We start from the raw sequence: 17,316 nt of genomic DNA, 5'->3' as shown, positions 1-17,316 counted from the left end.
TGTATGTATGTATTTCTTCTTCAAGTTTCAGTGGTCTATTGACTTTCTTTAAATTTACTTCTTTAGCCAAGCAGTGGTGGTGCACGCCTTTAATCCCAGCACTCGGGAGACAGAGGCAAGCAGATCTTTGTGAGTTCGAGGCCAGCCTGGGCTATGAAGTGAGTTCCAGGACAGCCAGGACTGTCACACAGAGAAACCCTGTCTCAAAAACAGAAACAAAACAATTTGCTTCTTTAGACTTTCCCCTAGGCTCCACTTAGCCTGAGCTTCTTTCTCCTTCAATATACTCTAATGTGTCTTTGAAGAAATCAATTGAAGCAAAACCTAGTAACCATAAGCTAAAGGGTTCAGTCATGTTTTGGGCTTCTGTAATGTTTTCAATTTTTCTGAGATGCAGACCACCTATTTCCCTCTTTTTTGTTTGTTTTTTCAAAACATATTTATGTATATATTTGTGTGAGTCTGGGAGGGTGGGTTCCTATGTACATATGAAGAAGCCAGAAGAGGATACCAGGTGTCCTCTATCACATCGCACCTATTCCTTTAAGCAGGCTCTCTCCCTGAACTGAGAGGCAGGTGCTTTCTTGTTAGGCTAAAAGCTATCAAGGCCCTGTAAGCCTTGTGTGGTTCGGCATCCCTCAGAGGTGGGGTTGCTGGTGTGGTCATTCTGTGGGGTCTGGGACAAAAGCTCTGGTCCTTTTTACTACACAACTGAGTGCTCTGAACCGCTGAACCATCTCTACATGCTCCTCAAGCTGCTTCCACAGTACTTAAGTAGTTCACTCTATCAAATCAGAATACTTGTGGTTTTGGAATTTTCTAAATTAAGCATCATTTTTAAAGACAAAGTCTGTCATATACACCAGTCTGACCCTGATCCACAGCCCTCCTGCCTGCCTCTGTAAATGCTAAGATCACAGGTATACCCTTGTACCTGGCTAAAATAAGCAGCGTTAGACACAAATACAAAAGGATGGAAAAATTATTCCCTACCTAGTAATTCCATCTCTGGGTAAACAACCAGGAGAATTTAAAATAGGATCTTGAAAAGGTATCTGTATACTCATCCTACCTCAATGAAGAGCCAAAGAATTTTGAAAAGCAACACAAGTTGCCATGAGATGAATGAATAGATAAAACGTAGTTTACACACGTAACGGAATATTAAAATTGGTTATGGTGGTTCACACCTATAATCCTAGGAGGCAGAGACAGAAACACCGTAAGTCAGCTTGAGCTACACAGCACGTACCAGTCAGTATCTATATCAAGACCTTGTTGCAAACAAACAAACTAAACCAGAATACAACAACAACAAAAAACCCAAAACAGAAAAATATTTGCCTTTTTTCAAAAGGACGAGAACTCTAACAGAATACACATGGATGAAGCATGAAAATATTATGCTAAATGAAATAAGACAATTACAAAAGGACAACTACTGGATGACTTCACGTAGATGAGCTATTCAGAGCAGTTAAATTCATAGAAGACAGTGGCTGAGGTTGCAAGAGAGAAGTAACAGGGAACTGCTTAACAGGTTCAGCTACAGGTGCAGCTTTGGAAAACCACAAGTTCTGGCCCTGCATGGTGGTGCATGACTTTGATCATAGAATTTGGGTGGCAGAAGCAGGTGGATCTCTGTGAGTTTGATTGAGGGCAGCCTGATCTAAAGAGTAAGTTCCAGGATACCCAGGGCTATGTAGAAAGACAGTAGTTCAAAACAAAATGAAAACCAAAAATACTAAGAGGTCTGAAGATTAGTTGCACAACAATGTGAATGCCCTAACACTACTCAACTATAGACTTGATGGGACAGTGTCTGAACGCACTGGCTGTTCTTCCAGAGAACCAGGGTTCGATTCCTAGGACCCACATGAAGTCTCACAATCATTTGTAACTCTACTCTAAGAAATCCAACATCCTCTTCGATCTTCCTCGGGCTGTATACACTCGCGTATATACATGTGCAGGCAAAACAGCCTATACATAAAAAAGATGTGCTATATGAGGACAAAATGATGAAATGCAGCCTAGTGTTGGTGTGTGCCTGACAACATGAGACCCTGAGTTCACTCTCCCCAACATGCCCTCTTCCCTCAAGAAACATTCTAAAAATATTGCATAGTAAATTTTATGTTTTTACCACACACAAAAATAAATACAAATAAACACTTTCTCTCATTCACAAAACTCAACCCTAGGACTGAGAGTGCCACTATCACATTATCTACCCTATCAACAGCATGTGGCAGGGGGCAGAGTGACATGAGACAAGCTGCTCTGTCTGAGTACCTAACACTGCTTGATGACAGGTGTGTTATCCAAAATAATTAGCTTTTAAAACAGAACAGCCCTGACCCATCTCTGGAGATGGTTGGTAATCTGTTTCCTTCATTAAATTCCTGACAACTCAATGTCCTCACATCTGTCACTGTTTAGGAAACTGAGTCCAAGAATCTCAACTACTTCAAGGACTGGGCAACAAAATGACTCTGGTTCATGGGACAGATTTGCACCCATCTGTTTTCTAGTCAAAAGCCATATCTGAGTCCATTTTGTTCCATCCCAGGACCACACTAATGGGAACAATACAATCATTTGGGACTTCCCTCCCTTCATGTGTGCAGTCTGTTGGACAATGCTTATTTTTCAGTCCCAGTAATTATATTTCCTTAAAGTGACATAGCTGCTTTAGGATCATACAAGACAAATATTCCTACTTACCTTAATCTTTTTTTAAGTTGTAAACTGTCATGGATTATCCTCTTAACAAATTCTAGTTCACCTCCTTCAGCCATGATTTCTGTGATGCCCCCAGTATTTACGGAACTAGGTGGAGGTCGTCGAGAGTTCCGAGAGTTCACACCCTGAACAACAACAAAAGCCGCGGTCTTTGAACGTCATCTAGCTATTACTGTGCTACACTGAAGATTTAAAAGGTCACACAGCCAGCTAGGGCTGTAGTTCGGTGATAAAGCACTTGCCTAGCATGCACAAGGCCCTGGGGATTAAATATAAAAACATTTACCTTTTATATAGCCCAATCTGTTGCTTTTCCTTTATGCTTTGTCTTGATAACATGGCCAGGAAATCTACCCAAAGATTAAATCAATATTTACTTATGTTTTCTCCTAATACTTTTATGGGTTTTTTTAATATTTAAGTATTTATTCCATCCTTACCTCACTTCATATGAAAAATTTAACTCAAATGAATCAATGGCATAAATAAGAGGTAAAACTATAAAACTTCCAAGAAGAAAACATAAAAGTAAATTTTCATTAACTTGGATTAGCCAATGGTTTCTTAGATACAACACCAAAAAGCATCAGAACAACACAAAATAGATAAATTGTATTACATCAAAACTAAAATCAGCTTCACTGTAAAGGATACCATCAAAAATTGAAGACAGACCACAGGGTATGGAAAAATGTTTGCAAACACTGTAATTAAGGAACCTGTACTAAGATGTGTAAAGGAAACTTAATAGGAAGAAAAGTAATCCAATTTTAAAATGGACAAAGAGGAGGGTGGGGACATAGTTTAATTGCACAGTGCTTGCCCCGTATGTGCAGGGCCCCAGGTTCAAAAGTCATTTTTGTTGCAAAACAAACAAAAATGGGCAAAGAGGACAGGGCTGCTGATCAGCTCAGTGTAGAGAGCTCAGCCAGAGCTCAAAGGGTCTAAATTATAGCCTCCACACTGGAAAGGGACAGGTGAGGAGGGATCTAAGTGGCATTATTCCATGGAAGATGAGCAAAGGAACACTAACCACATGAAAAGATGTTCAGCTCAGCCAGCCTTCAGGGAAACACCATCCCACACCCACCGGGATGGCAAGCCAAAGCTGCAGATGTTAAGAAGTGCTGAGGAACTGCAACCGTGGCTGGAACAGGAGCAGCTGTCAATGCAGAAAACTGTCTGGCAGGCCAGAGAGACAACTTATTAACACCCGCCTCAAATTTAAAAAGACAGTGAGACAAGGAATCTAGGGGCTGGAAAATGGCTCCACAGGTGAGAGTACCAGCTGCTCTGAGGAGCGTGCTGCCATTGATCTCCCTAGAGCCCTACCTGCATTCTCTGAATGTAGAGAACCAACACTCTTAACAAACGCTACTGCAAGGTATGGTTACTTTTCTTCATAAACTTACATGAAAGCTAACTTTTTAATTGTTTTAAGTGTACTTAACTTTATTTTCTAATCAGGAATGTTAGTGTTTCTAACAAATTTCTGCCCAAATGCCCCCCACTCTGTCAAAAAAATTGTATTTGAAGATGTATTTATTTTTGAGCTGAGACTGATGATGCACACCTTTAATCCCAACAGTTGAGAAAAAGAAGCTTCTGTGAGTCCCAGGCCAGCAGACATGGTGAAACCCTGTCTAAAATAACAATAACAATTTAAAAAATTGTATGTCTATGAGTGTTTGCATGCATGTATGGTAGTACTGGTCCCCAAGGAGTCCAGAAGAAGACGTCAGAGACCCTGGAACTGAACTTAAGTTACAGACAGATTGTGAGCTGCATGTGGGTGCTCAGAACTGAACCAAGGTTCTCTGAAAGAACAGTAAGTATTCTTAACTGCTGAGCCCTCTCTAGGCCCTGTACTGAATTTGTATGTGTTTTGTTTTTGTTTTTGTTTTTTGAGATAGGGTTTCTCTATGTAGCTCTGGCTGTCCTGGAACTGGATCTGTAGACCAGGCTAGCATTGAACTCACAGAGATCCACCTGCCTCCTGAGTGCTGGGATTAAAAGAATGCACCACTACCAAAGCCTGGCTGAATTTTTCAAATACATCATGTTTTGGTTGTTACAGTAAGGTTGTTTTTGTTTTTTTGTTTTTCTTTTCTTTTCTTTTCTTTTTAGCTAAGGCTTATCACATGCTAGGCAAACACTGTACCACTGAGAAATATTCCTAGCCCTCTTTTTTCAATTTTGAGATAGGGTCTCACTAAGTTGCTTCAAATAGGTTTAAACTTACTCCAAGTTCAGACTAGTCTGGAACTTGCAATCCTCCTGCCTCAGTCTCCCATGTACTGGGAAATACAGACTTCCACACATCAGCTCATTTTAACCAAGTTTGTTCAATATCTAAAAGCAAATACATTTTTTTCCACTATTTAGCCATTTATTTACTAACAAATGGCAAAAAAAAAAAAAAAACAGTAACTTTTTGTTACTAAACTGATAAACTCAGTCCAACAGAAACTGGAACCTACCTTGGTTCAATTTTAAAAGTTCAAGGTATGGAGGCTGGAGAAATGGCTCAGTGGTTAAGAACACTGGATGCTCTTCCAGAGGACCTGGGTTCCAACCTCAACACCCACATGGTAGTTCACAACCATATGACCCAGGGGCTAGCCTCTGAAGGCAATAGGCACACATATGGTGCACAAACATTTACGAAGGCAAAACACTCATACACATAAATAATCAATTTACATTTTAAAAATGGTTTTAAGTTCAAGGTTTAGGGAAGAAAGAGCTCTCTCTTTACCCTTTCCCCCCCTAAGTATTGCCTAACCACAACCAAAAAAGCCTAAGAAAACACAGCAGAGAGCCAGGCCAGAGTCAAGGGAAAGGCAGAAACAAAACTTCAGCTTTTACAATACTATGAATGCCTTGATCAAACTGTTCCTGAAGCCTAAATAAATTAGCTTTTTAAACTATGAAGTCCATCTGTACTGAGTTCTTAAATATCTCAAATCAAACAGCATTCTGAATTATACCTACTCTAAAGAAATACTGCCTTTTGCTCATATCTTTGCAAATGAGGTAAATTCACTAAGTGTCCAATGACTTTAAAGGAGGAGCTTTACCTGGGCTTCCAACTGGTTAGCAAAAAAGGGAGGGTTGCACATGCAGAAGTCATAGGCTATCTCAGACTCTTCTTTAAGAGCGTCCATTAGGAGTGTCTTCTGTGGCACTTTCACCACTAGGGTGGAAAACAGGGACTGTTAGTTTCTGTTTATTTTGAAATGGCTTTAAAATAAGGGCACAAAATACACAACTGAGGAGGGAAATGAAGACGAGCATGTGCATATCAATTCCTTCACACCACTCCCAGGAAGAGACAAAACTGCACAAACAGAATTAAGCAGGCGCATTAACCATATAATGTTCCCCTTTACAGTATGTATCAACACTACTAGGAAAAACGTTATTTCTTTTATAAAGAGGCATAGTAAAATCTGCTTAATAAAACAAAATGTTTCTTCCCTGGAAATCCCCCTACTCTTAAGAATTCCCACTTTTGTGTAATAATGTAATTTATATTCATTTTGCTAAAAACTAATTATAATTAACAAATTAGTAAGAAGCTGGAGAGTGGTTAAAAACATACATTTCACTTCCAGGACCCACGTTCCGTTCCTGCACCCACATGGTGGTTCATAATCACCTTGAACTCTAGTTCCAAAGGAGTTCACACCTTCTTCTCCTATCAGAAGGCACCAGGTATGCATGTGGTGCGCAGACATATATGTAGGCAAAACATTTATTCACATAAAATAAATTTCCAAAAAATCTGTGTCAATGTATAATGGTCATAAAATGTAAATGATCACTAGGTGGAGTTGGCCTAGTTGTAGCAAATATCTACACACTAAAATTAAGATAATTTAAAAGGGAATCATGGCCCAAGCCTATAATCTGAGCACATGGGAGGTAGAAGCAGGATAGAGAAATAAGGTATAGGCTGGATTACATACTGTAACTTTTTTTTTAAAGACAGTCTCCCTATGTAGACCGGGTTGGCCTCAAACTCACGGATTCGCTTACCTCTGCCTCCCTAGTGCTGGGATTAAAGGAGCACACCACCACCACCCATAACCTTATGTACTTTATTTTAAAAGTATAATTTAATAAAGAATAGACTAGTGCTCCCCACATCGGTCAGTAAAGTGCCTGCCACACAAACATAAGGACTTGAGCTAGATCCTTAACACCTACATAAAAGCTGGGCATGGCAGCACACCCTGTAACCTCAACAATAAAGAGACAGAAACAATGGATCCCTGGGGCTTTCTGACCAGGCAGCCTAGCTGAACCACTGAGCTCCAGGTCCCATATAAGACCTGTCTCAAAAAATACGGTGAAGGAGCTGGATAAATGGCTTAATGGTTAAGAGCATTAGTTGCTCTTCCAAAGAAGCTGGTTTCTATTCCGATAACCCACATGGTAGTTAACAACCACCAGTAACTTTAGTCCCAAGGGAATCTGACACTTTCTGGCCTCCGAAGGCATTGCACATATGTGGTGCTAAGAAGGGACATAGGCAGAGACAACACTCACACACATAAAGTATTTTTAAAATTTTTTAAAGAAGCCAGGTAATGGTGGCACACCTGGTTAGTCCGAGCACCACTGGAGGCAGAGGCAGGAAGAACTCTATGAGTTCAAGGCCAGCCTGGTCTACAGAGCAAATTCCAGGACAGACTCCAAAGCTACACAGTGAAACCCTGTCTCTAATTAATTAATTAATTAATTAATAAGTTTTAAGTGATAAAGTAGAAAGTGATTGAAGAATACCCTGATGTAGACTTTGGGAGGCTTCCAAAGGCACATGCACACATATACCTGCTCACACAGAAAAAAAAAAATATTGACTAAGTTACTTCATAAATACCTGTTTTTTGGAGGAAGAAGTAACTGCAGCTGGCATGTAAAGTAAGTAAGTATGTAAATGAATGAATACATGCATGCATGCATGCCTTCTTTTTATAATTCATGGTAGCTATAATCTATGAAATCGCCATGAACACTGAACTAGCAAATACAAACTCCTTTGGGAAGTTCAGTGCTAATACAGTTTCTAAAAGCCTGAGATATGTACCCTCATCTTCAGTGTGTTTTGACTTAAAGATAATTCATGCCAGGCGTTGGTGGCACACGCCTTTAATCACAGCACTCGGGAGGCAGAGGATTCAGATCTTTGTGAGTTTGAGGCCAGCCTGGTCTACACAGCGAGATCCAGGAAAGGTGCAAAGCTACACAGAGAAACCCTGTCTTAAAAACCAAAAAAAAAAAAAAGAAAAAAAAGAAAAAGAAAGTTCATTTAATATGCACTGCAGGTCAGGTGTAGTGGCACAATCCTTTAATCCTAGCAATCAGGAGCCAGATGAAGACAGATCTCTATGAGTCTGAAACTAGCCTGGTCTACAAAGAGATTTCCAGCCCGGGCTGTCTAGTGAAACCCTGTCTCAAAAAAGGAGTGTGGGGCAGGGGTGAGAGAGAACTATAAGAAAGAGCTCAGTAGTTAAGAGGACAACTGTTGCAGAATATGTAACTGTGCAAAGATGTGTTACATTTGTTTATGTTGTGGAATATTTAAGTATGTAAAATGTGTTGCATTTGTTTAATGATGTAAAGATGTGTTGCTGTTTTACCTTGCCTGCCTAAGGGACCTGATCATCTAATAAAAAGCTAAACAGCCAATAGCGAGGGAGGAGGTATAGGCAGAACTTCCGGGAAGGGAGTAAGTAGAAGGAATTTCAGCTCCAAAGAGAAAGAAAAAGAAACGCCAGGGAGACACCAGGGGTCAGCCAGATGTGGAGGAAGCAGGAAAGTAGGTCATACAAATTGAAAGAAAGGTAAAAAGACCCAAGGCAAAACATAGATTAATAGAAACCGGTTAAATTAAGTTAAAAGAGCTAATGGGACAAGCCTAAGCTAAGACCAAGCATTTATAATTAATAATAAGTCTCCCTGTCTTTATTTGGGAGGTTGAAGGCCCAAAGAAAATACTGACTACAGACAACGTACTGGATTTGGTTCTCTCCTTTTACCATGTGGGTTCTGGGGCTTGAATTCAGGTCATCATGCTTGGCAACAAGCACTTTTCTTTATCTACTAACCCATCTTGCTGGCTCCCAAATATTCTAATATAATATAATATGATCCAAAATTTTATTAAATTGATACTTATATCCTAGAGAGTAACAATAGAGAAACTCCTTAGTTTTGCTTTTCCATAGTTACAGCATTATTTCTGTAGATACTCAAAAAAAAAAAAAAAAGAGGAAGGAAGGGAGGGAGGGGGAGAGAGAGAGAGAGAGAAAGAAAGAAAGAAAGAAAGAAAGAAAGAAAGAAAGAAAGAAAATCAACCATCACTGCAAGTCCTAACACAACAGTCTGAAATCTGAACCAACTATTTCATGTAGTGGTTTGGTGTTGCCACAGCATGATGGCTTTCACAGTGTCAAGTGCACGTTCTGTGTTCAGAACCAAGGCTACAGTGAAGTCCTATCATGCAACATGGATAGGAGCTTCCAGAAACACCTCAGATTTATGCACTCAATCCTGAATTCTTTCATTACTGGGTGTTCAGAAACCTTTTAAACGACTTCTGTTTTCAACTCCTCCAACATTCAGTTATACTATCCCATGTGAGGTCATGACCCACAGTTTTGAAGCCTTGATCTAGGTGATCTTGTAGGAAAGAGGGGAAGTACTTTCTCTAATGGGGCTGTGATGGTGTGACAGTGCTAAAAAGGTCTAGTTATGATTGGCCCTTTGCTGGCTATATATGCAGGCTGCTCAGGCTCACTTGGTGAGTCAGGTGGGAAACCCTCTCCTATGCTTCCTTACTGGTGTTTCAACATTAGAGCCAATAAAAGGCTCCCCTCAAGTGGTCTTTTCTTGGCAACTTTCAGTAGTATGGGCTGAGCTGGTTAACATAAAGAAGGCAGCAGCAGAGACAGCAGAGCAGGAAACATCAGTTGGGAAAGTCAAAAGGCAAGCCATCAGCCAAAGCAGAAAGAGGGACAGAAGCAGAAAGAGAACAAAAGAGGACATAGCTAAGACTGGAAAAGGAGAAAAGGCTCTAAGAAGTCAGCCAGAGGAGAGCAGTGCAAGCCCTGGTCTGGAAGAATTTCAGTGAAGTGTCAAGCCTTGTAGGCTGTCAGACCGTTGGGCTATGAGTTGTCACACTGGCTGGTGAGGATGGATTAAGGACTCCTAAGAGCCAACTGAGGAACACAGGTTTTCACCTAGGCCTGCACAGGACACTGGAGGACAAACCTGCTGCTGCTCCTGCCACGACTGCTACCCCTCACTATAGCCAAACTTAGGATGGAAACAAAAGCTGCCCAAGACCATCCCAAGAAGACTTCCTTGTCTACCCATGACCTCTACCTAGGTAGAGCAAAAGGATGCAGCCAGCTGATTTAGCCAGGAAGACCCCAAGTCTCAAGCCAATCTATACTACATGGTGTAGATTAGAGAGAAAAGCTGCATGAAAAGAAATGTTTGAAAAGCCTGGAAGGTGAGCCTGGGGATATAGCTCAATGGCAAAATGCTTGCCTAGCATATATAAAGATCTGGGTTCAATCCCCAGAATTTCCTCTCATCCTCCTATCCCAATTAGCTCAAAACACATTACAGGCTGGGAGGTGGTAGCACACGCCTTTAATCACAGCACTCGGGAGGCAGAGCCAGGCAGATCTCTGTGAGTTCGAGGCCAGCCTGGGCTACCAAGTGAGTTCCAGAAAAGGTACAAAGCTATACAGAGAAAAACTTAAAAAAATAATATAAATAAATAAATAAATAAAAATAAATAAATAAAAAACCCATATCACAGACCTAAAAAGAATAAAATTCCTAGAAAATAATATAGGAAAACACAACCTTGGCCAGGTGGTGACTTTATAGATAAGACACCAAGGCATGGTCCATGATGAAAAGCACTGGATTTCACATTAAAACATTTTGCTTTGGAAAACACTTGGCCAAGAGAATGAAAAGCCAGGCGGGCAGTGGTGGTACACACCTTTAATCAAAGCACTCAGGAGGCAGAGGCAGGCAGATCTCTTGTGAGTTTGAGGCCAGCTTGGTCTACAGAGCGAGATCCAGGAAAGGCACAAAGCTACACAGAGAAACCCTGTCTGGAAAAACGAAAAAAAAAAAAAAGGAGAATGAAAAGCCAGGGCTTCAGAGATGGCTCAGTGGTTAAGAGCACTGACTACTCTTCTGGAAGACCCGGCCTGGTTCAATTCCCATCACCCATATGGCAGCTCACAACTGTCTGTAACTACAAGATCTGCCACTCTCACAGACAGACATCCATGCAGGCAAAACACCAATGTACATAAAATAAAAGTAAGTTATTTTAAAAAAGAGAGAGAATGAAAAGCCATAGGCTGTAAGAAAATATTTTCAAAGAACGTATCTTGCAAGCTGTAATGGCATAAATCTTTAATTTCAGTACTCAGAAAGCAGAAGCAAGTAGATCTCTGTGAGTTTGAGGCCAGCCTGGTCTACAGAGGACAGTAAGCACTACATAGTAAGACCAAGTCTCAGAAGGAAAAAAAAAAAAAAAAGTTAAAATACAATTTTGTTTAAAAAACTGAACTAAAAAATGGTACAAAGACCTTAACAAACACTTCATCATAAAAGATACATAGATGGGGCAGGAGAAATGGCTCAGCTGTTAAAAGCACTGGCTACTCTTGGTATCTGGCTTCAGTTCCCAGCACCCATATAGCAGCTCACAATCACCTGTAACTCCACTTCCAGGAGACCTGACACCCTTTTCTGGCCTCCATGGGCACCAGACACACAGAGTAGTGCACAGACATAAACACCTATACACATGGAATAATAAAATAAAATAATTTTTTTTCTTTTTTTTTTTCTTTTCAGAGCTGAAGACCGAACCCAGGGCCTTGCACTTTCTAGGCAAGCACTCTACCACTGAGCTAAATCCCCAACTCCTAAAATAAAAAATTTTAAAGTCTAGGAGTATAGTTCAAGTGCTCAGTGTTTGTCCAGCACCCAAGAGCACCCATAAGTTTCAAGAAAAATAAATGTTTTAAACTACAGACTTAGGGTTTTATATTTTTTGGTTCTTTCCTTTTGTTTAAACATTTACTATGTGTACACATAACTTGCAGAAGTCGGTCATTCTCTCCTTCACCATGTGGGTTCTAGGGTCAAGGGACTGAGCTCAGGTTGTTAGGTTTGGTGACAAGCACCTTACCAGCTGAGACATGTGGCACTCTTAGGCTCTCTCTTGCATGTGTGTGTTTGTGTGTGTGTGTGTATACCCATGCAAGTGTGCATGAACATACCAACCACCAGAAGACAACTTTTCAGGAGTCACTTTTCTCTTTGCGCCATGGATTCTGGGATCAAACTTAGGCCACCAGAACTGCACAGCAAGCTCGTTTACCTACTGAGCCATCTTTCCAGCCCTAAACTATAAACGTTAGATGATAATGACGTGTTAATAAACGTACACTGACTATAACCAATGAAACTCCCCTATGGTCCTGGTTATCAATAATTGAAGATGTTGATTATACATGAGGTCAAGGATGTGCATTCAATCTTGCTGTGAAGAGTTCAAAAACAAGCCCCCCCCCCCAAGGTATATTAAAATACATACCAAAACCACTTTAGACTATACAGTAAAATAATGATGATGATGATGGTAATGATTTAATAGCCATGCATAGTAGCACATGCCTTAACATTTGTTTTAAATTTTATCTGTAACAGTGCTTTGTTAAGCCAGGTGGTGGCGGCGGCGGCGGCAGCAGCGGCAGCGGCGCATGCCCTTTAATCCCAGCACTCAGGAGGCAGAGCCAGGCCTGTGAGTTCGAGGTCTACAGAGCAAGATCCAGGACAGGCACCAAAACTACACAGAGAAACCCTGTCTAGAAAAAGACAAAGAAACAAAACAAAACAAAAGAGCACTTTGTGTGTATATATGTACACCATGTGCGTGCCTATTGTCCTCAGAAGCCAGAGGCATGAGATACCCAGGAATTAAGAGACACAGACAGTTATGAACTACCACGGGAGTGCTGGAAATAGTAAACACTCTCAACCCAAGCCAGCTCTCCCGCCTCAACATAGCAAATACTTTTTTGTTTTGTTTATTTTTGAAAACAAGGTTTCTCTGCGTAGCCCTGGCTGTCTTGCAAGTCGATGTGTAGACCAGGCTGGTCTGGAACTCAGGAGATCTACCTGCCTCTGCCTTCTGAATGTTGGGATTAAAGATGTGAGCCACCATCGCCCGGCATCAACATAGCTAATTTTTAAGAATTACCTACTGGAAAAAAAAAATCTGCTTAACTAACTAAATTAGGTATGATATTTTGAATGAGAATGGCCCTCCCACTCCCCATAGGAATTAGGAGGCGTGGCCTTGTCAGAGAAGGTGGGTCACTGAGGGTGGGCTTTGACGTTTCAAAAGACTTACATCAACCACTGCAGCTGTTTCTCAAGATTCGCTCCAGCACCATGTCTGCCTGTCACCATGCTGGCCACCATTATGTTCATGAACTCTAACCTTCTGAAACATCCCAAATGTACATCCCAAATAAACTCTTCCATAGGCCATCATGTCATCACAACAACAGAACAGTAACAAAACAGAAGCCAAATTCACAAATACAGAAATAATGGGGATCAACTATTAATATCACATTCCTTCTGAGTTAATTCTGGCATCAAAACCAATTAAAATATACCAGATTATTTAAACTTTAAAGGCTATACATTTAAGCAAAAGATACTCATCTTTAATCCCAGCACTCAGGAGGCAGAGGCAGGAGGATCTCTGAGTTCAAGGTCAACCTGGTCTACAAAGTGGGTTGCAGGACAGCCAGATCTACAGAGAAACCCTGTCTCATTTCAAACAAACAAAAAACCCATAGAAGATAATAAGACATTTTAAATTGGGGAAGTTTTAATAAACAAAGCTTGAGGGGATATTTATTCACAAGAACCAACCTTTAATAAGATCAGATAGGTTATTCTGTTCCACATTTTTCTTTGCGTAATTGAAGCACATATCATCCACTTCTGTTGCCAGGAAATACCAGCCATTTAAGGTTGCTCCAAGTAAGGGATAGATGCAGGATGCCCCAGTACCTAGTAAATGAAAATCCAGCACATTCCACATATGAGCCCGGAAGGTGAGAACAATAAAACCCTTTTTCTTCTTAGGAATTCTTGCAAGTCTCCACAGTAGAACTCACAAATGAGGCTATTCTGCGCTACTGGGCTTGCTCCTCATTTCACTCCTGAGTCTGACCCCTAACTTCCTAGAGGACAGAAACCTTCCTGCCCTACTCTTCTATGCTGTGTATAAAATGAAGTACAGACAACTGGAGGCCCAGGAAAGCACAGCTTCTTAACCTAGAGTGGCCAAAATACCTTATTTTACAAAAATTGCTTATAAAAGTCTTTATGTCCCATACAAAACAATTTCCTCAATGCAATGCTATTTATTAAAACACCACAATAAGGCTAGAGAGATGGCTCAGAGGTTAAGAGCACCGTCTGCTCTTCCAGAGGTCCTGAGTTCAATTCCCAGCAACTACATGATGGCTCACAACCATCTGTAATGAGATCTGGTGCCCTCTTCTGGCCTGTAAGCATACATGCTGTATATATAATAAATAACTAAATCTTGAAACACCACAGTAGTATCTTAAAACAAATCAATAAGCTGGGCATAGTGTCACACATCTGTAATTCCAACACAAAAGCTGCAGAGGCAAGACTGTGAGTCTGAGACCCTGCCTCAAAGAAAAGAGAGGAAAACTAAGAAAATATGCAGATAAAAACAGTTTATTCCTGAAAAGCAGAAGTGTGTGTGTATGCATGTGTGTGTGTGATTTCCATGGCATCAAATGGCCTGACTCCTTGTGATCTCTGGTTGTATAGAATGTTAAGTCATTGACTAGCCCGAGCACAGGTTCAAGAGACATAATGAGAAACCAGTGCTTCATGGGGGGGAAAAAATCAGCTTCAGCCAATATTTGTTCCTAAATTTACATGAAGAGCCACTACCCCTGGACTGGTCTACTCTCCTCTCCAAATGCTGCTTTTATAATCACTAACAAATCTTGACCAATTAGATCCCAATGAGTATATCCAAGAGAAGGAAAGCTAGGGTTTCTCCTGATGGCTACAGCCTGGACCACCCACTTCAGGGCTGCTTTCCCCTGACAACAAACTGATTCCATTGTAGCTCTGCAGGTTCTGAAGGTGCTCCTAACCCAGAAGCCCATTCACCCAATCATCCTCATGACTTATTCTCAACAGGCTGAGAAACAGAGACCAAAATTAATGGCTGCAATCCTTAACCTCTTTGTAGCCACAGTTATTGTCTATTGGCCCTGATGCTGTTAGGCAAACACCTCCTTGGGGATGCGGGAGGTAGAAAGGGACAAGGATACACAGCTCCTCAAGAGTCAATGTTTAGGCCTGGGCATTATGGAGAGCTAGAGTCATTTCAGAATGTTTTCACTTCTCAAGAAAAAAAAAATGGGGCCTTCTTTTTAATTTTATATCAAAGTGGGAAAAAAATAAAATCCAAGTAAAAGAACTATCCCCTTACCCTCCTATGATTATTCTCCAATCCTCAAGACCAAGAAACTTGCATCCTGACATTCTGATATCCTCAGAAAACCAAACAAGATTTTAAGTGGGTAATAATGTTATAACGATAAATAAAAATGGAAAGCAGAGTCACAGAATTAGAGCAAACTGACGGAGTCTGGGGAAGAATGACATAGAACCCTAATTAGAAAGAATATGATTTTAGCAAGCGTTGCCCCTTGTGAAGAGCTAAAATCCATTAACCTCGTGTATCCCCAAGTGCTACTTCAGAGGGTTTGGGGCATAATTGAAATGCAATTAGCACCAACTAGGCTAGGGTCCCTTTCCCCACTTCCTCCCTAGTTATGGTCTCACTGCATAACCCAGGCCAACACTGGCCTGCAACTCGCTATCCTACTCTGTCATACCCCAAGTGCTGAGATCACAAATACCTGCTACCACACTTTTCAAGACAAGCTTTTAGCTTTCTAGGACCGTCAGCCATCTTCTACCATGAACAAAAAAGTAAGAGCTTTAAGTGAACTCCATCAGGTCTCCTGTGCTTAGCTCTCATGAAGCACTTAGAATTTGAATGTCAAAAGAATGCCCTTATCCAACAACTTCGCTAGGCCTTGAGATTATTTTAACTAGTTTGCAGTCTAGTGGCATTCTAGTATTATAACCAAGAAAGCAACCTTTCATATTGCAAGGTCAGAGAACACTTTTATAGAGAAAGAAGGCTTTAGTTGACAAGTATAGTATAAATGGGAACTGACAGGACAAAGACAGGAGAAGTCTGAGGCACAGCAAATAACATATACAAGAGACTAAAGGTCTAGAAGACAGTGTAGAAAACAAAAAATCATGTAGGCTGAGGCTTAGAGAACCCAGAGAAGAGGGTAAGGATCAGACAACGGAAATTCTGATGGGCCAAGCCAAGGTTTTAATCCCAGGGGGGAGAGGTAGGCAGATCCCTGTGAGTTCTAGGTCAGCCGGATTTACAGAGCAAGTTCCAGGACAGCCAGGGCTATACAGAGAAACACTGTCTCAAAAAAGAGGGGGAAAAAGTAGCACAAAAGCAATATAAGGAACTACTAAGAGAAGATGTAATCAGATGTGGACATATATGTATTTTCTGGACACAGTGCCAACAATGGAATGTAAGAACAACTGCGTAGAGACGTCAGCAAAGCAGCCGGAAGCTGTTCTCTGCACACGGTAGAGACGGTGATGACGGACTAGATGGAAAGTGGCAGTGAAGATGGACAGTGGTGGAAACCACAGGAAGCTCAGATGGGGCCAAAGACAGGAGTTCAAGAACATGCTGAGCTCCAGGAGACCCTCTGTCAAAAAGTCACAAATAGTGAAAATAAAATCAATAAAAGGACACCACACACACTGAACATGTCTACAATTCCACAGTCCTCAAGAACGTAGGGATGTTGAGGCACATCGATTGAGAAGAGGAGCTGGAGGCCAGAAAGGGCAACAGAGTAAAATCCCAACTCCAAAAAGAAAAGAGAGAATGAGGATGCAGCTCAGTGGTGGAATGCTTGCCTAGCAAAGCCAGTTCAAACCTTAGTGCCACAAATTTTCAAAAGAAAAAGTGATATATAAGAGAAAAATAACAACCAGAAGTGAGTACACTGGCTCACACCTTTAGCCCTCACTAAATGTGAGAATAGCCTGAACAATAGCAAGATTCTATTAAATAAATAGACAGTTAAATAAATAAAACCACAGATTTTGTGATCAACAGTCTCATAGAAAATAAAGAAAAAAGTGCTGTTGTAGAATATCAGTTGAGCTGGGCGGTGGGGGCACATGCCTTTAATCCCAGCACTCAGGAGGCAGAGGCAGGCAGATCTTTGTGAGTTCGAGGCCAGCCTGGGCTACAGAGCAAGATCCAGGAAAGGCGCAAAGCTACACAGAGAAACCCTGTCTCAAAGGAAAAAAAAAGAATATCAGTTGAAGATG

At 41.0% G+C, this 17,316-nt stretch overlaps 1 protein-coding gene across 2 annotated transcripts in view; it reads right to left on the bottom strand.

Moving 5' to 3' along the window:
- Nucleotides 1-17,316, bottom strand: part of Mettl16 (methyltransferase like 16) — a 47,163-nt gene that overhangs the window by 17,015 nt on the left and 12,832 nt on the right. For both annotated transcript variants that reach the window (XM_036197902.1, XM_036197903.1), the window contains exons 4-6: nt 13,744-13,884; nt 5,826-5,941; nt 2,728-2,870 (exon numbers count right to left, since the gene is read on the bottom strand). In XM_036197902.1, coding sequence (XP_036053795.1) covers nt 2,728-2,870; nt 5,826-5,941; nt 13,744-13,884 — 400 coding nt within the window. The remainder of the gene's footprint in view (nt 1-2,727; nt 2,871-5,825; nt 5,942-13,743; nt 13,885-17,316) is intronic.

The sequence above is a fragment of the Onychomys torridus genome, chromosome 8, assembly GCF_903995425.1.
Source record: "Onychomys torridus chromosome 8, mOncTor1.1, whole genome shotgun sequence".
Classification (NCBI taxonomy): domain Eukaryota; kingdom Metazoa; phylum Chordata; class Mammalia; order Rodentia; family Cricetidae; genus Onychomys; species Onychomys torridus.
The sequence above is the reverse complement of the archived record's forward strand: the minus strand, read 5'-3'. Positions and strand labels throughout refer to the sequence as shown.